This window comes from Cydia amplana, chromosome 12 (assembly GCF_948474715.1).
Source record: "Cydia amplana chromosome 12, ilCydAmpl1.1, whole genome shotgun sequence".
Classification (NCBI taxonomy): Eukaryota; Metazoa; Arthropoda; class Insecta; order Lepidoptera; family Tortricidae; genus Cydia; species Cydia amplana.
Genome location: NC_086080.1, coordinates 311,299 through 337,205, shown reverse-complemented (window position 1 = coordinate 337,205; position 25,907 = coordinate 311,299). Strand labels below are relative to the sequence as shown.

Below are 25,907 nucleotides of genomic sequence, written 5' to 3'. Positions count from 1 at the left end.
AAACGGCAACTTTTGATCAAGATAATTAAAAAGTATAACAGTCCTATAGATAATGATGGATGCCCGGGTGAAACAACAAAAGGGCAAACATCAAAAAACAAAATCTTTTAAAGAGTGCCTAATACTCTCAGTTTCGTTTGCTCAGTTTTCTCGAGTTTAGAACGGCCGCCGATTTAAGCGGTCAGAGAAAAACAGATCTAATCTGACATAATGTATGTCGTTCGTCTAAATCGGGTAAAATATAATATAAAAATCACAAATCAACTCCATCAGCCGTTGACAGTAGGCTATCTAATATATACACCCTAGCTTTACTCGTATCTAGAAATAAACAGTAATCTAAGAAAGATGTCGTTGAAGCAATACTCAATGTATAGCGAGCGGCGTGGTTCTAACAATGATAGAATATGCCATTTGTCTATATAAATATTTTATGTTAAATATGACCGATATTCAGATCAGTTTCGTTAATATTGGCGTAGTTTGCAGTATATAAGCACAGTTGACTTCTGTGCCACTTCGTACATTATCACAATGGCAACCAATATAAAACCCGCTAGGGATTAAAGCTTGTCAGTCACAATTTATAATATCTAAATACGAAGTGTCAAAGAAATCAAATTCCTAGAGTGTACAAGTCCTGCGAGCTTGTTCGTTTGGTCGTTAAAAAGTGGTGCGGGAGGGATCGGGTCGTCGCGAAGCCCGGCAGTTTCAGATGGCCGCTGGAAGATACAATTGAACATTATTAATTTTCTAACCTCAAGACAGACTCAACCTACTTCCATAAATTTGTTACTCTTTTAGGAAAAAACGGTTGAACGTATGTCAGGGAACACAGAAACACACGGACGGGTTATAAGCTACAAAAGGACAAAGGATACTTTTTACCCGTTCCGTTTTTATCCGTTAAGGGGTTGCAATGGGGTGGGAAAGGGTACGCGAGTACTAAGGGGCGAAGAGTAGTTTAACGAGTCGCAGAGGTCGGTATAACATGTCCGTACCGGCTCACAGCGAGTCGCGGTGCCACACCCACGTAAGCCCGGTGTAGTCTGTAGTGTGCCAGCCACTTTACACGTGTACACAGTACACACACGTACCTCACAGCGAGTCGCGGTGCCACACCCACGTAAGCCCGGTGTAGTCTGTAGTGTGCCAGCCACTTTACACGTGTACACAGTACACACACGTACCTCACAGCGAGTCGCGGTGCCAGACCCACGTAAGCCCGGTGTAGTCTGTAGTGTGCCAGCCACTTTACACGTGTACACAGTACACACACGTACCTCACAGCGAGTCGCGGTGCCACACCCACGTAAGCCCGGTGTAGTCTGTAGTGTGCCAGCCACTTTACACGTGTACACAGTACACACACGTACCTCACAGCGAGTCGCGGTGCCACACCCACGTAAGCCCGGTGTAGTCTGTAGTGTGCCAGCCACTTTACACGTGTACACAGTACACACACGTACCTCACAGCGAGTCGCGGTGCCAGACCCACGTAAGCCCGGTGTAGTCTGTAGTGTGCCAGCCACTTTACACGTGTACACAGTACACACACGTACCTCACAGCGAGTCGCGGTGCCAGACCCACGTAAGCCCGGTGTAGTCTGTAGTGTGCCAGCCACTTTACACGTGTACACAGTACACACACGTACCTCACAGCGAGTCGCGGTGCCAGACCCACGTAAGCCCGGTGTAGTCTGTAGTGTGCCAGCCACTTTACACGTGTACACAGTACACACACGTACCTCACAGCGAGTCGCGGTGCCAGACCCACGTAAGCCCGGTGTAGTCTGTAGTGTGCCAGCCACTTTACACGTGTACACAGTACACACACGTACCTCACAGCGAGTCGCGGTGCCAGACCCACGTAAGCCCGGTGTAGTCTGTAGTGTGCCAGCCACTTTACACGTGTACACAGTACACACACGTACCTCACAGCGAGTCGCGGTGCCAGACCCACGTAAGCCCGGTGTAGTCTGTAGTGTGCCAGCCACTTTACACGTGTACACAGTACACACACGTACCTCACAGCGAGTCGCGGTGCCAGACCCACGTAAGCCCGGTGTAGTCTGTAGTGTGCCAGCCACTTTACACGTGTACACAGTACACACACGTACCTCACAGCGAGTCGCGGTGCCAGACCCACGTAAGCCCGGTGTAGTCTGTAGTGTGCCAGCCACTTTACACGTGTACACAGTACACACACGTACCTCACAGCGAGTCGCGGTGCCAGACCCACGTAAGCCCGGTGTAGTCTGTAGTGTGCCAGCCACTTTACACGTGTACACAGTACACACACGTACCTCACAGCGAGTCGCGGTGCCAGACCCACGTAAGCCCGGTGTAGTCTGTAGTGTGCCAGCCACTTTACACGTGTACACAGTACACACACGTACCTCACAGCGAGTCGCGGTGCCAGACCCACGTAAGCCCGGTGTAGTCTGTAGTGTGCCAGCCACTTTACACGTGTACACAGTACACACACGTACCTCACAGCGAGTCGCGGTGCCAGACCCACGTAAGCCCGGTGTAGTCTGTAGTGTGCCAGCCACTTTACACGTGTACACAGTACACACACGTACCTCACAGCGAGTCGCGGTGCCAGACCCACGTAAGCCCGGTGTAGTCTGTAGTGTGCCAGCCACTTTACACGTGTACACAGTACACACACGTACCTCACAGCGAGTCGCGGTGCCAGACCCACGTAAGCCCGGTGTAGTCTGTAGTGTGCCAGCCACTTTACACGTGTACACAGTACACACACGTACCTCACAGCGAGTCGCGGTGCCAGACCCACGTAAGCCCGGTGTAGTCTGTAGTGTGCCAGCCACTTTACACGTGTACACAGTACACACACGTACCTCACAGCGAGTCGCGGTGCCACACCCACGTAAGCCCGGTGTAGTCTGTAGTGTGCCAGCCACTTTACACGTGTACACAGTACACACACGTACCTCACAGCGAGTCGCGGTGCCACACCCAGGTGCGCTTGGTGTGGTCGAAGCGGTGCGCCAGCCACTGCGCCTGCAGGAGTTCCGCGCGGTCGTTGGACAGGTATAGCGGCTTGCCGCGTCTGGAACATATACGAGGGGTGTTCAAAATATTCTCGGTATGAGAATGAAAACAAACAAGTACGAAAAGTTTGATATTTTTATTTTTCAATATACTCCCCCCCTATGTTCATGTACTTAAAAGATCGATCAATTCTTTTTTTTAATCCCTCGTAAAAATATTTTTTATCTTTCGTGTAAAAATGCTCCTCCACTGCCGCCTTCAATGCTTCATCGTCAGAAAATTTATTTCCACGCAGATCCTTTTTAAGATTGGGGAGCAAAAAGAAGTCGCTGGGGGCTAAGTCCGGACTATACGGTGGGTGAGTAACAGTTTTAAACCCACATTCAACAATAGCTGCCTTGGCAATATGAGCAGTATGGACGGGGGCGTTGTCATGCAGAAGCAGAATACCTTTGGTTAACTTTCCTCGCCTCTTTTCTTTAATTACATCCTTTAATTGACGTAGAATGTTAGCGTAGTACTGTCCTGTGATATTTACACCTTTTTCTTTATATTCGATTAGTAATACTCCTTCACAATCCCAAAATATCGTGGCCATGACCTTGCCAGCTGAAGGGATGACCTTGAACTTCTTGGGATGAGCTGAACCCTTAATGTGCCACTGCATGGACTCTTGTTTACTCTCTGGGTCATAATGATGAACCCAGGTTTCATCTCCAGTAACTATTCTTTGCAGCACCTCATCAGGATTTTCACCGCCCAGGTCAATAAAATCGGAACAACAAGCTACACGCATGTCTTTTTGAAGCCGAGTCAGCATTCGCGGAACCCATCTTGCACTTACTTTTGACATATTAAGATGGTCATGTATAATATCATGTACGGTACCAATAGAGAGATCGGTTACTTGTGCTATAGATTTTACCTTCACTCGACCATCTTCCAATATAAGTTTTTCCACTTTATCAATATTTTCTTGTGAAGTAGCTACTACAGGCCGGCCAGGTCTAGGGTCATCTTCAATACTCTCCCTTCCGCGTTTAAACTCGCTTGACCACTTTTGAATGGTAGATAAAGAAGGAGCAGACTCACGGTAAACACAATCCATTTCCTCTTTTATGGTTTTTTGATTTTTACCCTGTTTTGTCAAGAATTTTATCACGCATCGATGTTCTAATTTAGTTAACATTGTCAATTCGCACATGATGTTCATGTTTGTTCAGCAATTGCAGAAAAACAAAAGACTATCTCGGTTCGAATTATACTTTTTTTTAATGTCAATGAATAAACCTTAGCGGCCAGTAACGAAAGAAATTTTAGAAGAGGTCGTAAGATATCAATACCGAGAATATTTTGAACGCCCCTCGTATCACTTTATGTAGTGTGATGTATGTATATGTTGACCGCTGAAGGCCACGGGTGGAAGAGCGGGCGGACAAAGCCGTTCATACTTTGAACTCGATCAAATATATGAGCGGCCCGGCGTCTAGTCCGAGACTTTAGAAATTACTACTGGTACGCGAGCTGCCGTTTCCCTCGTTAGCACCCAACTTTACATGGCGACCCCGCCAAAGCGCCCTTACAAAGCGGCAATCGGTTCTTAAACATTTTAACCGATAATCTATAAACCAAATGCATATGGTTTACCGATGGTCAGTTACCGAGGAATACTTTTACCCGAGGTCTCTCGATGCAAGCGGAAGTCGCCCCTAGCCTCGTCATATTCAAGGCTTTTTTTAAGGAACTTCAATATTCTCAATTAAGAATACTTGTTTCAAATCGGGTACGAACTACATAAAATAAAGCGTTCTTTATTGCGAACATTGGACATTACGACAGTGTGAAATGACTAGACCCCGTTATCTTGTCGCACTGACATTGCTTTTCCGTAGAGCGTGAATGTTTTTTTTATCGACTATCTTGATATCGATGTTTATTATAATGCAATTGAATTTTCGCCTTTTAAGTCTATGCTCAATCTCAATGAAAACTTCTCGATTAAAAATAAATAGGTAAACCGCCGGTTTACATTCGCGTGCGAGCCACGAGCCCACCGCTCACACTAGCGTCTCGTGGCTCGGCTCGGGGCTCGCACGCGAATGTAAACCGGCGGTTTGAAATTATCACTGACATATAACTTTAAGTTCTACACTATCGAAACTTAAACAGTCGATAAAAAAAAACATTCACGCTCTACCGAGAATTAATGTCAGTGCGACAAGATAACGGGGTCTAGAAATGACCACTAGATCACAAAATAGATACAGTACAGAAGTCAATCACATGTATGTACTTCACTTTTCATACCTACGCTCGGCGGTCGCTCTAGGGTTGTCAACTATGATTAATGCACAAAAACTATCGTGGTAGTGGCACTCGTATCTAGTAGTGGCCGGGGCGGGGTGCATACCTACCTACTTAACTGTTCTGTTTAACGTTAAAACGAACCATCGAAATACAAGCAGATACGTACTACCTCTCTGAAACCACTGGTAGTTTAAAAAACGACAATTCACCGTTTAATGTTGAATTTAAACAACCGTCCACTGAACAGTTATAATAACTTTTTTTAGTTTCTCCATTATTGCACAAAAAAGTTCACAGACGCGTGTCTCAAGCGGTTGACACTCGCGCTCGCACTGGTCCCAACCGGTCCGAGATATCGTGTCCGTGAGCAGTGTCTATGTGTGCGTTGCTCGAGTGCACTCTGTATGTAGATTGATTTCTGTACTATATCTGTTTTGTGACTAGATGTATGTATGTGTGTGTGAGTAGAGACTGTCTCACTTGAGGTCGCGGTCCTCCTCGTCGTAGTCGTCCAGGTAGAGCGAGCCCCAGAGGCAGGCGCGGCGGCCGCGGATCACGATGATGTAGGTGGACGTCACCACGAGGAAGATGCCCGTGCCGCCGCCGCACTCCATGGCGTGCTAGAACACACGTTACACGTATGTTATTTTCTCAAACATGCAATGAAATGTCGTCGGTCCGGGCGTTATATCAGGCTTCGAAGTATCACGTTTAGGGCGGAGCATTTCATACGAAATTGAAGGCCTAGGCCGAAGTAATTTTTTTTTTAAATTCTAATGTAAACATGGGGTCTGTGTCCATGAACAGACTAAACAGCCGAATTATATTTTTTTTTTTAGTGAATGAATGGTTATCGGACCAAAATATCCGTGTTAACGCCTGTTATACACGAACGTACTGATATTAAGAATACGAATCTGTATGATTCAATGTGTTGATGAATAAATTTAAAATTTTGTCTATACGTAAGTCACCAGAGACCATAGACAATATTTAAAATCCTCTGCATTTATTTTATTTATAGAAATAGAAATTGAGATTCTTATTATCAGATTGTGTATAATGGCCCTAATAAGGTCTATTCGAACATTACACACGCGAAATATGGACGACTTCCGTAAAAAAAAACAATTATGGCGGGATTGGAAGGAAAATTAAAAAACTTTTGTTGTGAAGTTGGATTTTTATTATAAAGATTATAAATTTGTTTTTTTTGGGTGGTGTATTTTTTTATTTCATTGCATGTTTGAGAAAAGCACTATACATGCCTAGCCGTGAAAAGGTCTTGCCGGCTTCGTATCACTATCCGGCCTCCCTACGGTCGGCCGGCTATACCTACTCACCCGGCAAGCCTTTCTTTCCCGGCGTCTGCAGTAATGTACTATTATTCAAGATGATATTTTCATATCTTTTGTAGTCTAGAGTTAATTTGGGAAAGTGTTCCTATAAGTCCTGTAACCACCGTGACTGTAATTCCCTTTTTCCTAACTGGAAAAAGTTTTACCGCCATTACGAGGCTTACTTATGTTCTAGATTGAGAATAGGAGAGCGCCCCTCGAATGTGATGTTTGTTTTTACAGCGTCATAGATCAAAATGTGCATTAGAAGTAAATTACACATATTATAGGTTTATCAGCGATCTTACCGACCGTGCCAATGCTGTATGTTATATTATAGCTGCCGGTCACGTCTGCCGAATGCCGAGTGGGTTGTGGGGCAAAATCACGTCAGAGAGGGAGCCCGAAAACTCAAACCGAGGATCCGGCAGACCCTGGACTCCTTTTTAAAGGAGTGGCCAGACATAGCACTAGACAGAGATTTGTGGAAAAATTAGAGGAGGCCTTTGCCCAGCAGTGGGACACGACGGGCTCCAAATAATAATAATATAGCAGCGATCCTACCGACTGCGCCAAAAGATATATGTTAGTGCAAAGATAAGCAAAGTTATTGCTGCTCGTTGGGAATTACACTTGAAGTAAAGCAGTGCATTGATAAACAGTGCAACGAGTGAGTCACATTCCGGCGGTGTGAGTCCTTGTCTCGGGCGCCTCACCTGCACGGCCTCGGCCACCTGGTGCTGGCGGCAGCAGGGCTGCTTGAGGCACACCAGGGTCCCGCACAGCAGGCACACGGAGGCCTCCTTGGGCACGGCGCCGCACTGCAGGCAGACGCGCTCGTGGTAGTACGAGAACAGGCGGTCGTAGTCCCGCGGCAGCGCCAGCAGCGCCGGCGGCAGCCACGACACGTGCAGCGCGCGCAGGATGCGCCGCACGGCCAGCCGCCCGCCGCGGGCCGCCTGGCTCAGCCTGCAACATACAAACATTTCTATTAGTCTTATCACACTCGTGCACAGCTCCAGGTGGTGCAGCAGCGGACACGTACCTCCTGGCGGCCGCCCTGGCCAGCTGGGGCGCATGCTCGGGCAGCGCGGCGGCGGCCACGTCCCCGGCGGCGCTGGTGCACAGCTCCAGGTGGCGCAGCAGCGGACACGTACCTCCTGGCGGCCGCCCTGGCCAGCTGGGGCGCATGCTCGGGCAGCGCGGCGGCGGCCACGTCCCCGGCGGCGCTGGTGCACAGCTCCAGGTGGCGCAGCAGCGGACACGTACCTCCTGGCGGCCGCCCTGGCCAGCTGGGGCGCATGCTCGGGCAGCGCGGCGGCGGCCACGTCCCCGGCGGCGCTGGTGCACAGCTCCAGGTGGCGCAGCAGCGGACACGTACCTCCTGGCGGCCGCCCTGGCCAGCTGGGGCGCATGCTCGGGCAGCGCGGCGGCGGCCACGTCCCCGGCGGCGCTGGTGCACAGCTCCAGGTGGCGCAGCAGCGGACACGTACCTCCTGGCGGCCGCCCTGGCCAGCTGGGGCGCATGCTCGGGCAGCGCGGCGGCGGCCACGTCCCCGGCGGCGCTGGTGCACAGCTCCAGGTGGCGCAGCAGCGGACACGTACCTCCTGGCGGCCGCCCTGGCCAGCTGGGGCGCATGCTCGGGCAGCGCGGCGGCGGCCACGTCCCCGGCGGCGCTGGTGCACAGCTCCAGGTAGTGCAGCAGCGCCGGGAACTCCGCCTCGGGCGCCGGCACGGCGGGCAGCGCGCCGCCGTACAGGTGGTGCCGCAGCAGCGCCGACACGCGCAGGAACGGCAGCAGCAGCTCCTGCAGCTGGAGGGACAAACGGGATATTCTAATCGGATCGTCCGTCATTTAAATTTATATATTCAATGGGTTTCGTAAACAATTTCAACTAGTGTTTTCGGGAAGTTCGGAGTACACACCTGCCGCTCCATGACGGGCAGGTCGACGTCCTCGCTGGCGCCGGGCTCGTCCTCGGTGAACAGCTCGGAGCCGGCCAGCGCCTGCAGCAGCAGCCTGGCCGCCTGCGCCAGCCCCGAGGGCTCGTGCGGCCCCGCCCCCTCGCGCGGCCCCGCCCCCGCCCCCTGCGCGGCCGCGCCCAGCGCCACGCGCCCGCCCGCCGACGCGCACGCCAGGAACTGGCACACGATCTGGTAGTAGCTGAGCGCGTACAGCGCCTGCACTATGCACGTGAAGTGCTCTGCCAACAATAATAACGTTGTACTATGTCATATTACTAACATAAAACGATAGTTTTAATATAGAGTTTTAATATCGAATAAAATAATAAATACAAATCAACTATTTTACTGACATCTCGGGGAGGGGAGAGGGAAAGGGCGGGTACTCACGCGGAGCCATGTAGGGCGGGTCCTGCGGCGCCAGCAGCAGGAAGTGCATCAGCAGCGCCAGCGGGTCCCGCAGCAGCAGCGGCACGGGGCGCTGCTGCGGCGCCGGCACGGGCGGCGCGGCGGGCCCGGCGGGGGGCGCGAGGGGCGCGGCCGGGGGGCGCAGCTCCTGCCACGCGGCCGCCGCGCCCGGCGAGCCGCCCGAGCGCAGCAGCCGCGCGTGCGCGCCCGCCACCACCATCAGCGGGACTGCACGAGACGCAAACCGATACGTTACTTATATCTTTACATCGACATACGGTGCGGCTCATTTCCCTTCCGAATTCAAAAATATAGTTCGATCCGGAAGGAAACGTGAAACTGGCCCGCATATATGTAGCTTTCGAGTAAACGAAATAAGGTGTTTCAGGATTTTTTATCTGTAGTAAAAAAACTCTGAAATGCGCCCATCATATATCATCATCATCAATTTCGTTGCTTATGCTAATTCTTTACATTCTATTTGAAACTGACCTATGCAGTCGTTCCGGGGCTTGTACCGCGGCCTGGGTTCCGCCGTGGAAGAAGAAGCCGGTTCGGGTTCCGGAGTCACTAGGGAACCTCCGCGCTGCACCAACTCGCACTCTAGGTTCGTGCGCACTGTCAAACAATCACAAATGTTTTAATATCTCAATACTTAAACAAAAAGATAAACACAACATATTATAACGCTTTAATTAGCTGTAGCTGAGAAAGTGATATTATCGTTCTTTCATATCACTTCCAATTGTCAATTAAGTACTACTAAAAATTACTAAGTAACCCTACAAAACAGTTAACGTCCTGTCCTGTTATGAAACCGCATTTAGGGCGGTTTCGCACTACGTCCGATCCGAATCCGATCCGAACCCGTGAAAATATGGGTCTAGAAAACTCGGACCGAATTCGGATATTCGCTTACGCACTAGTCCTATCCGAACCCGTGAAAATATGGGTCTAACTCGGACCAAATTCGGATATTCGTTTACGCACTAGTCCTATCCGCATACCCCGCCCGCCCCGCTGCCCCTCTGCTCGTACGCAGCTCGGCTTTAACTCGGACGCAGTGCGCGAGCGTTCATACAAATAATACTAAGGCTACTTCGGTCCGTCAAAAATCTTCTCCGGAATGGAGATTCTAGAATGACGGAAAGAAATCGGACGACGGAGATCGAATGTACTGCGTAACTTACCATAGAAATAGTTCTACGGCTACAACGGACCATATTTTGACGGGTTCGGATCGGATTCGGATCGGACGTAGTGCGAAACCGCCCTTAGGGTGTGTAATGTTTGGTCGAAATTAAGGAATTATTAATTTAATAACATTCCGCAGTTTTTTATTAACTCTCACGTACGCAAGTCACATATCTGGAGTACAAATACTTGTTTTGCGGTAAGAACTTACCAAGTGAAGTGACAAAGGTAAAGATGGCCGCCGGCGAGGAGCCGTACCGTTGCCGCAGCTTCGTGCTGGCCGTCGCTGTCATGTCCTCCATGGCCTTGTTCATCGCGTCCGTCAGCGCGCTAGGGGCCTGCATACACAATCATATACCTACAGTTCACACTATCACATACAAGCTGCAGAGATCAGTTACGGATATAGGATATGATTGACACGGTCGCCATATAAGATAGCAATACGAGAGAGATAAGCCCTTGCTACACGGTCGCCGACAAGCCCCCAGGCCGCGTGGCCTTGGTCCGTCCCGGACCGTGTAGACAGTTGTTTCCAACAAAATTTGACCAAAACTGACCAAGGTCAGACGGTTAGTAGGCTTGTCGGCGACCGTGTAGCAAGGGCTTAAGCCAAACAACCGATAGTGAGTTAATATTACGTCACCGACAAAATTATTCTGTCGATAATCAGATAGCTTTTAGGATAAATGGAAGCTCCAAACATAATTATAAAATAAAAGATACATAATATTCTAAATATCAGAAATTTCTGTGTCTATTGTTCAGCAAAAGTTTTATTTTGTAAAAATCAGGATTGTAATCAGAAGGTACCTATGTAGATGTACTTACAGGCTGTGGGTATGTGCGCAGCAGCATCTCCCGCACGGCTTCATGCGGCGGCGTGGGCGGGGCCGGCGGGATGGCGCTGCGCGGCGGTAACGGCAGCACGCTACGATAACACTATATTAGTACAGTCAGCTGCAGGGAAAAGGTACCAGCCCCGCATAGAAGTTTGTATACCGGGGTGGTACCTTTTCTCTGCAGTCGACTATACAAAAAGTGTGTGAGAAGATAATCATAGCATGAGGAAAAGATCTTCAAACTACGGTGTGTAGAAAGGAAGCGGAAAGAATCAAGAATCCAGAATGGTTTATTGTTTAACAGTACAAGTTTTACATAAAAGAAATGTCTGGCGGAACCCAAACTAGGCTGAGCATGTATCATGGGGCCCTCGAGTGCAAATCAAGTTTGACATTAAGATTATCACGCTAGAAAACGAATCCGCCGTGCCACGGCGTCGTACGCTAGTTTTCAAAGGACTTCGTTCTTATTTTCCACCCCGCTGCGTCGCTGGCAGGGAAAAGCGAAAGCCGAAACCGTTTCTCGGAAGCGGACCACCATTTGACACCGGACACTTAATTCCGGGGCCTCAGTTCCCGTTGTTGACTGTTCAGTCACAAAATAGATACAGTACAGAAATCAATCTACATACAAAGTGCGCTCGAGCAACGCACACATAGACACTGCTCACGGACACGACATCTCGGACCGGTTGGGACCAGTGCGAGCGTGAGTGCCATCCGCTTGAGACACGCTTCTGTGAACTTTTTTGTGCAATAATGGAGAAACAAAAAATAAGTTATTACAACTGTTCAGTGGACGGTTATTTAAATTCAACATTAATACCAGTGGTTTCAGAGAGGTAAGTAGGTATCTGCTCGTATTTCGATGGTTCGTTTTAACGTTAAACAGAACAGTCAGGTAGGTAGATATGCACCCCGCCCCGGCCACTACTAGATACGAGTGCCACTATCGCGATAGTTTTTTGTGCATAAATCATAGTCGACAACCCTAGAGCGACCGCCGAGCGTAGGTATGAAAAGTGAAGTACACACATGTGATTGAGTTCTGTACTGTATCTATTTTGTGGTCGAGTGGTGTGCGGGGGGCACCTGTTGGCCAGCTGGCGGCACACGGGGCACAGGAACTCGCCGCCGGCCACGTGCAGGTTGTGCGGGCGCGCGGGCGCGGCCAGCGCGCGCAGGTAGGCGGCCAGGCAGCGCACGTGCAGGTGGTGGCCGCACGACGCCACGTGCACGCCGCCCTCCTGCCCCACCGACACCGACAGCAGCCACGCTGCACCGACAACGCACACATTGCATCATTTGTCTATACAATTAAGAGCGACCCTGTTGACTGACCGTCGATGAACCTTATTTCTATTCTGATCCCTATAAGACAGGTTTACCTAGTTTAGGGCTCGGGACACTATTCCTAGGCTGTCTGACAATAGAATACTTACTCCTAAAAATGTAATACCCTTCCACTATGTGATAAGCTGCATTTTTGATGCCTAAATAAATCATTTTTTTTTTTCATTTTCATTATTCAGTAAAGCTCCGAAAGCGGTGCCGTCATATAGCGGCCGCAAAAGACGGCCGTCTTTACGGTGACGACATGTGGAAAGTACCACGGCGTCATAACACACCGTCAGCCACCGAGGTCAAAGCGGCAAATTTGAAAAATGTAGGCGCGATCGTGGCGCGATGGGATATCGTCCCGTAGAAAATTTGAATTTCGCGCCTCTTTCTACTGACAGGATGTGCTTGACCATCTATAATTTACTTGGAAGATGAAATATCATCAGAAGAGGAAAATAATCGTAGTACGGAATAATTTATTCAAATCTCGTGTCATTTATTCAAAATGGCGTCACAGCTATCTAATAAAACGTTCACGAAACTATCGACAAGGTCATGGCGGCCGTCATCCAAATGACGGCACCGCTTTATTACGTTACGTTGACAATCAACGCCGTCTAGGAAACCGCGCCATCTTGTTTACATAGACAACGTTCTAGTGACGTCATTCACCGCTATATTACGGCCGTAATATGACGGCACCGTTTTCGGAGGAATCCAAAGCTTAAGGTTTATAAATCGTCAGTTAATAGTGTAAACGGCGGTTCGATCGTTACCGTACCTTCCTGGTCGAAGTGTTGCTGCAGTTCGTCGTGCAGCCGGTAGTGGTGGGCCGCCGCGGTCGTGTCTCGCTGTTCCGCGAGTCTCGCTCGTTCGCGCTCCGATAATGCTAGACGTGCGCCGCCACTGTTTAACAAAAAAGGAGTTTAACTTTAATTACCACAAGTTCAGAGCTATCGTGAACCGTCCTAGTATCAAAAAAGGTCATTTTATTTAATTAATTTTATTGCATTTAGGTGAGTTTTGACCGCCAACTGACGATTTGTCGTTCGAAAGTGTTATCAGGCCGTTTCATGAATCAAATACACGAAGAATATTAGGATATAAAATAACCCTGTACATGCATTCGACAAAAACGAGTTCAAAGAGAAAACATAAACACGTCGGTAAGAATGATGTCCTTTCGTCATAGGCGTGTGCAGGCCCATGGGTGCCGCGGCGTGGAGACGGAGCTGGTGGTGCAGGTCCAGGTCTACACGGTGACATACCTGTCCTGGCGGCGGCGGTGGCCCAGCACGGAGGTGGACTGCAGCAGCACCACCCTGCCGATGGGGTGCTGCGGCGTGGAGACGGAGCTGGTGGTGCAGGTCCAGGTCTACACGGTGACATACCTGTCCTGGCGGCGGCGGTGGCCCAGCACGGAGGTGGACTGCAGCAGCACCACCCTGCCGATGGGGTGCTGCGGCGTGGAGACGGAGCTGGTGGTGCAGGTCCAGGTCTACACGGTGACATACCTGTCCTGGCGGCGGCGGTGGCCCAGCACGGAGGTGGACTGCAGCAGCACCACCCTGCCGATGGGGTGCTGCGGCGTGGAGACGGAGCTGGTGGTGCAGGTCCAGGTCTACACGGTGACATACCTGTCCTGGCGGCGGCGGTGGCCCAGCACGGAGGTGGACTGCAGCAGCACCACCCTGCCGATGGGGTGCTGCGGCGTGGAGACGGAGCTGGTGGTGCAGGTCCAGGTCTACACGGTGACATACCTGTCCTGGCGGCGGCGGTGGCCCAGCACGGAGGTGGACTGCAGCAGCACCACCCTGCCGATGGGGTGCTGCGGCGTGGAGACGGAGCTGGTGGTGCAGGTCCAGGTCTACACGGTGACATACCTGTCCTGGCGGCGGCGGTGGCCCAGCACGGAGGTGGACTGCAGCAGCACCACCCTGCCGATGGGGTGCTGCGGCGTGGAGACGGAGCTGGCGGTGCAGGTCCAGGTCTACACGGTGACATACCTGTCCTGGCGGCGGCGGTGGCCCAGCACGGAGGTGGACTGCAGCAGCACCACCCTGCCGATGGGGTGCTGCGGCGTGGAGACGGAGCTGGCGGTGCAGGTCCAGGTCTACACGGTGACATACCTGTCCTGGCGGCGGCGGTGGCCCAGCACGGAGGTGGACTGCAGCAGCACCACCCTGCCGATGGGGTGCTGCGGCGTGGAGACGGAGCTGGCGGTGCAGGTCCAGGTCTACACGGTGACATACCTGTCCTGGCGGCGGCGGTGGCCCAGCACGGAGGTGGACTGCAGCAGCACCACCCTGCCGATGGGGTGCTGCGGCGTGGAGACGGAGCTGGTGGTGCAGGTCCAGGTCTACACGGTGACATACCTGTCCTGGCGGCGGCGGTGGCCCAGCACGGAGGTGGACTGCAGCAGCACCACCCTGCCGATGGGGTGCTGCGGCGTGGAGACGGAGCTGGTGGTGCAGGTCCAGGTCTACACGGTGACATACCTGTCCTGGCGGCGGCGGTGGCCCAGCACGGAGGTGGACTGCAGCAGCACCACCCTGCCGATGGGGTGCTGCGGCGTGGAGACGGAGCTGGTGGTGCAGGTCCAGGTCTACACGGTGACATACCTGTCCTGGCGGCGGCGGTGGCCCAGCACGGAGGTGGACTGCAGCAGCACCACCCTGCCGATGGGGTGCTGCGGCGTGGAGACGGAGCTGGTGGTGCAGGTCCAGGTCTACACGGTGACATACCTGTCCTGGCGGCGGCGGTGGCCCAGCACGGAGGTGGACTGCAGCAGCACCACCCTGCCGATGGGGTGCTGCGGCGTGGAGACGGAGCTGGTGGTGCAGGTCCAGGTCTACACGGTGACATACCTGTCCTGGCGGCGGCGGTGGCCCAGCACGGAGGTGGACTGCAGCAGCACCACCCTGCCGATGGGGTGCTGCGGCGTGGAGACGGAGCTGGTGGTGCAGGTCCAGGTCTACACGGTGACATACCTGTCCTGGCGGCGGCGGTGGCCCAGCACGGAGGTGGACTGCAGCAGCACCACCCTGCCGATGGGGTGCTGCGGCGTGGAGACGGAGCTGGTGGTGCAGGTCCAGGTCTACACGGTGACATACCTGTCCTGGCGGCGGCGGTGGCCCAGCACGGAGGTGGACTGCAGCAGCACCACCCTGCCGATGGGGTGCTGCGGCGTGGAGACGGAGCTGGTGTTGCAGATGACGCAGTCGTAGTCGGAGTCTGCGTCCAGGTCCATGGGCTCGGGCTCCATGCGCTGCATGGCGCTCAGGAACTGCTGCTGGCGACGTTGGAACTCCTTCATCATCTGTTGCTGGCGCTCGCGGGCGCGGCGGGAGCGTTCCTCTTTCTCGCGTCGTTCCCTGAACAAAAAGGATCGTAAAACCCTGCCCTCCACGATTCAAATCGATAGAAATGGTTCAACGGTTAGGGTGGTTGGAGTCCAGCAAAAAGGTAAAATCGTCAGGTGACAAGCAAAACTTACTAATTACTAAAAAATATTTAAACAAAAATCAACCTTCCATTAGTACTAATATGGTTCACTATGGCTATGAACTTGTGGTGGTAATTAGTGAGTTTTGCTTGTCACCTGGCGAAATGTAGTTTGAAAATGTGGGTACGCCGTTGAGTTGACTACTCCATAATTTGTTGTTACTCGTTTTATTCAACAAAGGAACAGTTCTATTATAGGTACAATATACTGGATAATAAAAGTGGTCCTTCGAGCCGGATCAAGTAACAAAAACAATAATTAAGAAGATCTGCAAAAGTGTCATCAAAACGTCCATCAGTAACCGATCAAAACGCCAAGTTTTAAAAATGTCCATGAAGATGGTCCATCATGTCACCTGGCGCGCTGCTCGGCCTGGCGCTCGCGCTGGTGCGGCCACAGCGAGTGCCGCACGTGCGCGATGGCGGCCGCGCAGCGCGCGTCCAGCCGCGCCAGCTTGCGCAACACTTGCCCGATGAAGTGCGGCCCGTCACCTGCAATGTTGAAACATCAAATACTGTGCTTTTGCTAAGGGCTCTCTCGGTGGTTACAGAAATGATTACAAGTTTTGAACGAGTCGATAACGCATTTATGGTCCTAAACGAGGTTATCTAAAGCTGCTAAGAGCTTATTAATAGGGATGATGACACATGTTGAATTTTATAACAAAATCTAGTAAAATAGATAGCAAATGAGCAACTTATCACAATATTGAGGATATTAAAAGAATATATGGAAATAATACAAAAATACAGCACATGAAAGTTTCAAAATTTAAGTTTTTTTTTTTAACTTTCAAAAACGAAATAAGTAAGGATACCATTCGATTCCTCACATTTTATCCAAAATAAGATTGTATAGCAACTATATACATTAACGCAATATTTCACCGGTAAAAATGCAATTTTCTTGTTTAGTTCATACTTCAAGATGCGATCTCAGTGACCTCGACGTCACGTTCATATAGCATTTTGTTCGGGGCGTTTAGCGAGTGAAGTACGACTGTCGGACTTTGACTATCATTTCTGACTTTTGTATTGCTTTAATGCAATGGGTCCCATATAGACATTTGATCCTAAAAACAAACCTGATTGATTGATACCATAAATGAAAATTAGTCATCTAGCCTATTGACAATGGGCACTTTGAACTATAAGTGTTAAAATATCCTCCCGAGTCCCGCTTGTCATTATTGCAGCTTTGAATTTGGAACCTTCTTGTATGTATTAAATCGTTTATAAAGTCCTCATGGACTCGGGAGGATTGCAAATAGCCAGCTCACCGATGGGCTCGTCTAGGGCCGGCTCCGGTTCCTCGAGCGAGAAGGAGTCGAGCCGCCCCGACAGCTGCGAGTGCAGCTTCAGCAGCAGGGAGATGATGGACTCGTTCACGGGGATCGAGTCGTCCGCGCCCGTGTGCAGCTGCACCTGCCACATTATACACTTCTGAAGCGTTCAAATCATCTTCTCTTTTTATTTTATACCAGGGATGTTGCGGATGCCGATTTCTTGACATCCGCGGATGCGGATGCGGATTTTTAAAGGCTCACATCCGCGGATGCGGATGTCAAGATAGTACCATAAAAAACGTCAAATATTACATTTTAGTAATTTTTATTTCAAAAAACCGGCCAAGTGCGAGTCGGACTCGCGTTCCAAGGGTTCCGTATATTAAGTCCCACTCACGCTTGACTGCTCATTTCTAATAGGCTTTTTGGTTAATGACTAAATTACCTAGCAGTCTAGCACTTACGCCGATGCTAAGACGTTCCTGTACCGACCTGTTCCACATCCGCATCCGCATTAAATCCGCATCGATTTTATGCGGATGCGGATGTTGAAAATAATGCGGAAGTTCCGCGGTTGCGGATGCGGATGTTCGCAACATCCCTGTTTTATACCATCACAATTGTTTTATATCGATGATCATAAAAACATGTTTAATCTATGTACCTATATATCTTCACAACTTTTTATGACCGATATACAGTCAGCAGCAGAAGTTGCTGAGCGGGCGGGGTGTTCAAATTGACCTTGACACGCTCTTATTCTCTTAACAATAAAGTCGCGTTAAGATCATTTTGAACACCTGGCCCGCTTAGCCACTTCTGCTGCTGACAGTATGCAACAATCACTATTTATGTGAGTGACCATGGTTCTACGGTAGGTCTACCGTAGAATTCTACACTCGCATTTTAGGAACCTATATTATTTGACTGCTGCATAAAACAATACTATCTGCAGGAAACACCAGTATTAGCGACGGTCCAGTCATAGAGAAAAAAATACATAGAGTGCTCACTCCATACATCAGTTCAGACTATTAATTTCAGTGTCTACATCTAGCATCGAGTAGCGGAACTATCAGTACTGCTACTTGACAATAGATGTAGCACCGACCGGAAAGTCTTATCTCAACAGCATAAGACTTTCCGGTCGGTGCTACATCTATTGTCAAGTAGCAGTACTGATAGTTCCGCTACTCGATGCTAGATGCTAATAGTCTTTTTGGTACTAAAACTGATGTATGGAGTGAGCACTCTATGTATTTTTTTCTCTATGGTCCAGTGAGTCGAGCCAGTGTTACCTGTGTGTTGGTAGAAGGTTGAGGGTCGGTGCCCGGCAGCGCGTGCGACAGCGGCGGGGAATCCTCTCGCAGGCTCACGCTCCACTCGGGGGTCGACACGTCTGTAATATCAACACATCGGTTACTGTCCTAGAAACTATACACTGAAATAGATGTCATCTACTAAAGAAAAAGTGACCAAGCCCTTCAGTGCCCGAGGTCGCATTCAAATTGGGGAATTTATAGGCAACATCCCGTTTCGCTTTCTTGTAAATAAGTTGATTCCCTCACTGTCAACTATTTACTTATAAGGGAGCGTTCAAGTATTACGTAACGCAATTTTTGGACATTTTTGACCCCCTCTCCCCCCCCATGTAACGCGCCGTAACGTTTTTCTGTACCCCCCCCCACCCCCTAGTAAAACGTTACGTAACCACCAAGTGACCATTTTTTTACCTAAAGGCCACAATTATGTGGCGTAAAGTACCTGCCGGCCTAGCCAAGGTGACAATCGCTATCGATTCGACAACGAAACGCTTTGTGTCTCTCTATCCCTCTTCCATATTAGTGCGACAGTCTCAGTTGCGTTTCGATCGATTGTCACTTTGGCTAGGCCGGCTGAAGGGTTAAAATTAATGTTACGTAACGCGTATTTCTAACCCCCCCTCCCGCCCCCCAAATGCGTTACGTAATACTTGAACGCTCCCTGAAGTGGTATTTTGAATTTATAGGGCTTAAATGCCTGAACAAAAGAACATGAAACTATCGATTTTTATGCAATTATGAAAGGAATGAGTACCGTATTCGATGGGTATCGAGGCAGGGGGTGACGGCTCCCGCTCTTGGAGTGCCAGCGACATGTCGTCGGCCATGTCGGCGTCGGCGCCAGCCATCGGCATCGGCAGGGCGAGGGCTCGACTGCCTTCCGCATCCGAGCTGATACTGCCACTCTGTGGAATACACATAAAGTTAGCTATATTAACACAAGTTATTCCAACTCAATAGAATCGCGTAAATATATATATAAAGGATTAGAATCTGCCACTATCAGGCGGTCTAGCATGAGTTGCGTTCTCGCGCGCGACTCCATACATCAAGCGCGACTTCAAGTCTCATTTTGTTAATTTGTCGCAGTACTTCGTACCGCAAAAATGTCTTACTTCACTCCTCTATTCATTTTACTCATTTACTTGCGCGCATCACAAACACCTCTTGCCACACAAATCAATCACACACTTCAAATTTCAAAAAAACTCTTATCCGTTCAAATTCACTCGCGAGTCTCGCGACCCTCAAAACTCATACACTCCTCACAACTCGCAACAGAGTCCCTGGATCGCGCGAGGCGCTAGGTGCTCGCCTGCTCGCCGACACTCAAAACTCAAATGTCTCAAATGAAGAAACGAGTAATGATCCACACTGTCAACTGCCGAACTACAAACCTTATTGCAACGACAAAAGGTCCACCGATAAATGCGTTGAGTTTGTACCATTTACCGCCTCTCTGTGACATGAACCCCTCAAAAATCCTTTCAAAATGAAACAACGAATTAGAAATACCCAAAGGAGTGAGACCGACACGCGACGTACTTCAATATCGCTTCGCGTCACCACCGAAAATACGTTAAGCGTTAACAATTAAACACGAAAGACAACAAGCGTAAGCGCTGCAAGCTTTCATACATCTTAAAAAAATTGTCGCTGTTGGAATTAATGGAATAGTTGACGCTGAAAATATGCTAGTACCTCACCTCATTTGAAGTAAGACATTGTAACACCTCATTTTAGAAAATGAGGTACTCATACAAACTCATTTTAAATTGATGTCCTACCCATCACTACATGCTAGACCGCCAGGCGAAAGACTTTCAATACTGAGGGCCGATTATTGATTTTCGACCGCTCGATTTCGTCTATTTCGTTCAGTAATATCTCCACTAAGGACTGAGAAGGATTTCCATGTCTATAAACTCCGCTTTTAATGAAGGGCCTGCGTCACGCAAGCTTGTAAAAGAAACGAGAGTAGAGAACCTTTCTCATAAAAGGAGTTACAGGCTTGCGTTTCTTCTAATAGCACGTCGGTGGCAAACAAGCATACCGCCTGATGGTGAGCGACCACGCGCCGTCTGGCGAATGTTAGACAAGTAGAACGAGTGGTTACCTCTAAAGCTCTGATCTCCGTGGCGTCGCCGCCGCCGTCGGACTGGTCGTCGGTGTCACCTGGCTGTGCGGAGTTGGCCACCATCTACGATTAAAACAATACGTTGGGAATGTGTCTTATACAGTGTGGAAAGATAAGTCGGGCCCTGGAGGGAAACTACCTTAAATCCTTAAGCTGGCTCATTTTACTTAATGGAGACATTCCTTTATTTTTAAAAAGAAACAAAACTGCATTCAAAGTATTTTTCTTTTTTTCTTCAATTTGGCTTGTCTAAAAAATCTTGAGTACTAAATATTACATTTTATGGATATTTTGTACGACAAACGAGTTTAAGACCTAATGTTTCTTGGAGAAATGTTATCATTAACATTAACTGTATCGACTAGTACAATAAAATTGCGAGTTTTTATTTTTTGGATTTTTTAGTCGGTTCGAGTCCCGGGCGAGGCAAGCGAGTTTTAGAATATCTTTTAATGCAGTTTTGTTTCTTTTTAAAAATAAATGAATGTCTCCTTTAAGTAAAATGAGCCAGCTTAAGGATTTAAGGTAGTTTCCCTCCAGGGCCCGACTTATCTTTCCATACTGTATATGAGCGACTCGTTTTAATATATGTAACATTCATTATTATTTCGACGCCTTTAAATTGTATTATATAATTTTATATCTTGTTATAGTTACATCTAGATTCGGGGGCACCGCCAGCGCCGTGCTCATGGCCGACAGCAGCGCCGACTTCATCGGCGATATCCGCGCCGACTCTGCTTCCGTCGGCTCCCACTCCGTGTCACCTGATACGAAAGTTAGAAAAGGTTTAGGCACATTATACGTATTTACAGTTGCAATCGCAATTCCATACTATACATATAAGCTCGTATGCACGGGGTCGCAATCTCAAACGGACCAGCATACCCTTAGCATATATGTTAACATTGTTTTGATGTCAGGAAGTCAAAGGTCAAATCGGTTTATGGCTTCGTGCATAAAGTCGGAGCAAAGAGAGCCATTAAACGCGCCGGGTCGGACATTAAACTTGAAGACCGAGGGAGAAAGTAGAGCCGAGATCCGACACCGCACCAAGGGGCGAGATGTGGAACACATCATTATGAAACTAAAACGGAGTCGGATATCACATGTCGCGAGGGAGATTCAAGAGATAGGTTCGGTCGCCGACATTCGATCGTGTAAGGATACTGTGTGGTTTATCACTTATTTTTAGTACTTATAAAACATTTTTCTAGATTAAATAAGCTAAGTGACTTTTAAAAGTATTTGTAATGATCGATCACGTGAATGGTCACGTGATCGATCCCTCCATCTTGAATATTGAACGATCATTCGTGGGGTGACGTTCGAACGATAAGGTCGATCAATATTAAAAATGGTAGAAGGTATTTGAATTGTGAGCAGGTCAGTTCGTTTTGTTTTGTGAGAACCCGAGATAATAATTATAGTATGTGTCTAAGTGTATACCTACTGTCGCGTGCGTGTGGTTAATCAGGCTCAAAGAGATTATATTCATTGTGCCAAATAAATGTATTTTTATTACACATACCGTTGTTTTAATAAAATGATTAGACCTCTTATAATCGTAAGGTATTTTTGGCCGGCACTAGGTCCCGGTGTATTCGTACAAGGAGGAGAAATAAGGTGTGTGGGTGTGTGGGGTACTGACTGTCGGAGTGCGCGTGGTGCGGGTAGACGGGCCCGGGCTGGGGCCGGGTTGGGCGGGGCGGCGGCAGGCGGGCGACCACGGTGCGCGCGTTGTCCGGGAGCGAACCCGTCAGGGCCGACAGCAGCGGCCGCCCCGACACCGCCGCGCCGCGCGAGCCGCCCTCGCCGCCCGCCACCATCACGTCCAGCTGAAACCGCAGACCGTATACATACTATTAGGATGTTTTTTATGACTCTAAACCGTATTTTTCTAGTCGGCCCGATTTTAATGACAAAATTTGATCAGGTCTCAAAATTTAGAGAATCCGATTTCGGGTAGAATATAGAACATCGTCTCGAAGCGATTTTTATCGAATAATATACCTTCCCCGGAAAATGATAATGAGAGCGAGATATAAGAGCCAACAGGAGTGGTTATTTCTCCATACAAACGTACTCGACTGTTTCCTCCGTGGGTTTTGAAGCTAGAGCAATGATTTTTTCAACACAGATTAATATTGTCAATATCTGTGTCGGACCGTTTTGCTTTTTTTGATATTTTTGTTTTTTAAGGCGCTAGAGCCCTTCAAAAATGGCCTAATTCAGTATGCCGCAATGAGAGGCGTGCTATTCAAAACTGATATCAATTAGTCAAAAAAGCAAAACGGTCCGACACAGATAATGTCACAATCATTTAGATTTCCAAATTTGGTTACGATTGGTTAAGTTTTGGAGGAGGAAACAGTCGAGTACGAAACCTCGATTTTTGAGATTTTTACACAGGATTTTTCGCCTCGTCCTTATCGCACTAGTTTTAGGAGCCGCTTCCGTTAGCGAGACGGGTATATTTAGCTAAAATATTTAAATGTTAGCTCCTGTTGGCTCATAATGTTCTCCTAGTATAGTATACTACATTTCAAATACCAAGGCCCGATTGCACTTGAAACTTAACAATGGGGCTCATAATGTTTGCCTTTTGTTATCTAATTTGGAGCACTTCAAATTGGCACGCGTCGGTGCAATCTGCATTGTTTAAAAGGCGTTTAAGCAAAAGGGTCTAGCCAGGTATCTTTTGTTATCACTAATCCTATTGTTAACGCCCAATGACCGTCTCAAGTGCAATCGGGCCTTCGTATTTGAAATGTAGTATATGTACTGACGTGTTGGTCGGTGGCGCGCTCGGCGGCCAGCGCGGCGCCCACGTCGAGCAGGTAGACGGCGAGCGCCAGCACGTGGTCGGGCGGCGCGTGCGGCGCGCTGGCGTCGGGCGCGCGCCGGTGCACGCCGCGGTGCAGCACGCCCAGCAGCGCGCCGTGCAGCACCCCTGCGCCGACAGTTACATGATCACAATATAGAACAGGGGCCTATTTCTCAAACGATATTAGGCTAATATTATTAGTCCACGAACTGTCAAATCGTATGGGTTACCATGGCAACACAATAATAATATTAGACTAATACCGTTCGAAAAATGGGCCCCAGGGATCGGAGGCAGAGCGGACCCTACGAAACAAACAAAACCGGCCGAGTGCGAGTCGGACTCGCGTTCCGAGGGTTCCGTGCATTAAGTCCGATTCACGCTTGACATTTCTAATAGGTTTTCCTATCGTCTATAGATAAAGAACTACTTTGTGTATTTTTTCAAAATTTTAGACCCAGTAGTTTCGGAGATAAAGAGGAAGGGAGTGGATGGTAATTTTTTGCCTAATTTCTTGAATAACTGCTAAACTATGTATCCTAAAATTATAAGGCACCTTATGAGGCATCTTATGTCTTGCTTCTGGAGAGAGTGCAAAAAGTATTCTTACGGTTCCTCTATAAAAAAATGTATGGGTACTATCCGTTCCTATACCCAACCAAATTTTTGCTAGGAATACTGGGTTTCAACTCTCTGGAGGTAAGACGTAATTTTAGACTTCTCACTAATGCTTGCGGTATCCTGCGCGGAGAGTCGGACTGTACTGAGCTGGCGGGGCAACTAGTACGTCTGTACGTTCCCTCACGGACCAGAATCGAGTTCAGACCTCGTGACCGTTGTCTCCTGGCAGTCCCGGCTTCGCGTACTGTAGCACGTAGGAATTCCCCTCTGGTTCGTTCTTTGCTCCTTTTGAATGCGCTCCTTGCATCAGCCTCTCAGTGTGATTTGTTTGCAGGCAGACAGGTGGTTGTGCGTGATGAATGTTTGAGGTTTTGTGAGAAGATGGATGCACGTCCTTCTACAGTTTAAAATGGTACATTATCGTGTGTTAATATTGTGTAATTTGTGATTAATTGTCAATGATATTATATAACCATAGATATGTTATACTCATACTTGAGGAGCACAAAAAATACTTCCATATTTATTTCTGTGCCTACGAAGAAATCTGTTATTTTTGATTAATTCTCTCATTCCATCCGTCTTTGTCACACTGGTTGTTAAACATAAGGTCGTCTCTTTCTCTTTCGGTGTGCGGGAGCCCGTTAGCACGTGCACATTCCTCGCTTGTCCAGCCGCGACTAAAGGCAACTTGTCCAATTTGTCACAAGGTAAGCGCTTCAATTTTGGAACGCCTATAGCCTATCTTGAGTTATAAATCATTGTTAATTGTATACTGTTTTCTTTTTCTTATAATATTCTGTGTAAGTTAGCAGTGGTTTGGTATTTATACTGTTATGCTGTATAACTTGTTTTGAAATAAAATAAATAAATAAAAAATATATACAGGGTGTCCCAAGAAGTAGTGATATACTGAAGCTGGTAGAGGACCTAGAGGGCTATCTGAATCACCCCCATGTATGTTCCGCGATTTTTCGTATTTTCGGAGTTATGATTTTTTTTTAATTTTTCACCTATCGCCGAGTACGATGAGATTTTTATTTATGGTGACGTGAATTATTGCGGTAGATGCTTGATTTTTTTTATGTACTAAGCTGATAGATAGGCCAATTCAGTATGGTAACATTTACTATCGTTAGATCTCTAAATGGAATAAAAAAAAATTTAATGCCAAGAAAGGTAAAATTACCCAGTATGTTTTATTTTTCTAAGCGCCCTTGAAGTTGTGAACATACTGGGTAATTTTATCTTTCTTGGCATTAATTTTTTTGCTTGGGGTGTGGTATAAAAAAAAAAGATGTAATCGTTTTTCGGTAGATGTCGCTATACGCCACCCCAAAGGCGTATGCATGAGGGAAGGAATGGAAATATTCGCAAGATTCTGGTAGGCTTCCGTAGCTCAATTGGCAGAGCTAACGCACGGATTGCGGAGGTTGCGGGTTCAAGTCCTGCCGGAAGCGTAATTTTTCCATTTTTTCCTTTAATATAAAATTTGGAATATCGCTCGCAGACGTAATCTGCATGTTAAAAATTAATTTAGAATAAGTACTAGATACTGAAAGAAGAAGAATCCAATAGGAAAAAGTTACAAAAACAGTTTGAAAAAGTACCTGACGCGCAGATGGCCCTCGGGTCCCCGGCTTCAGGGGGCGGCGCGGCCGCGGGTCGTAACGGCGGCCACAGCGCCGCTCCCTCGCCGGGCTTGCTTGTACTGGGCTGCCCGGATGCCTTCTGCTTCTCGCGCACACTACAACAAACAGGCAATTAGTTCAAACGCTTCCTACTTGCGTATCTTGA

General features: G+C 48.6%; 1 protein-coding gene across 1 annotated transcript in view; it reads right to left on the bottom strand.

Annotated features, from left to right (window-relative positions):
- Positions 1-599: 599 nt before the first annotated feature.
- The window catches only part of LOC134652852 (E3 ubiquitin-protein ligase Ubr3), a 103,043-nt gene continuing 77,735 nt past the window's right edge, over positions 600-25,907 (bottom strand). The window contains exons 14-35 of the mRNA XM_063508051.1: positions 25,721-25,857; positions 23,452-23,615; positions 22,314-22,500; positions 21,320-21,429; positions 20,642-20,725; positions 19,280-19,430; positions 18,502-18,602; positions 17,198-17,342; positions 16,274-16,409; positions 15,527-15,787; positions 13,195-13,319; positions 12,165-12,348; positions 11,062-11,161; positions 10,442-10,568; positions 9,529-9,654; positions 9,019-9,264; positions 8,590-8,867; positions 8,268-8,476; positions 7,379-7,631; positions 5,806-5,945; positions 2,958-3,076; positions 600-722 (exon numbers count right to left, since the gene is read on the bottom strand). Coding sequence (XP_063364121.1) covers positions 2,959-3,076; positions 5,806-5,945; positions 7,379-7,631; positions 8,268-8,476; positions 8,590-8,867; positions 9,019-9,264; positions 9,529-9,654; positions 10,442-10,568; positions 11,062-11,161; positions 12,165-12,348; positions 13,195-13,319; positions 15,527-15,787; positions 16,274-16,409; positions 17,198-17,342; positions 18,502-18,602; positions 19,280-19,430; positions 20,642-20,725; positions 21,320-21,429; positions 22,314-22,500; positions 23,452-23,615; positions 25,721-25,857 — 3,382 coding nt within the window. The 3' untranslated portion in view covers positions 600-722; position 2,958. The remainder of the gene's footprint in view (positions 723-2,957; positions 3,077-5,805; positions 5,946-7,378; positions 7,632-8,267; positions 8,477-8,589; positions 8,868-9,018; positions 9,265-9,528; positions 9,655-10,441; positions 10,569-11,061; positions 11,162-12,164; positions 12,349-13,194; positions 13,320-15,526; positions 15,788-16,273; positions 16,410-17,197; positions 17,343-18,501; positions 18,603-19,279; positions 19,431-20,641; positions 20,726-21,319; positions 21,430-22,313; positions 22,501-23,451; positions 23,616-25,720; positions 25,858-25,907) is intronic.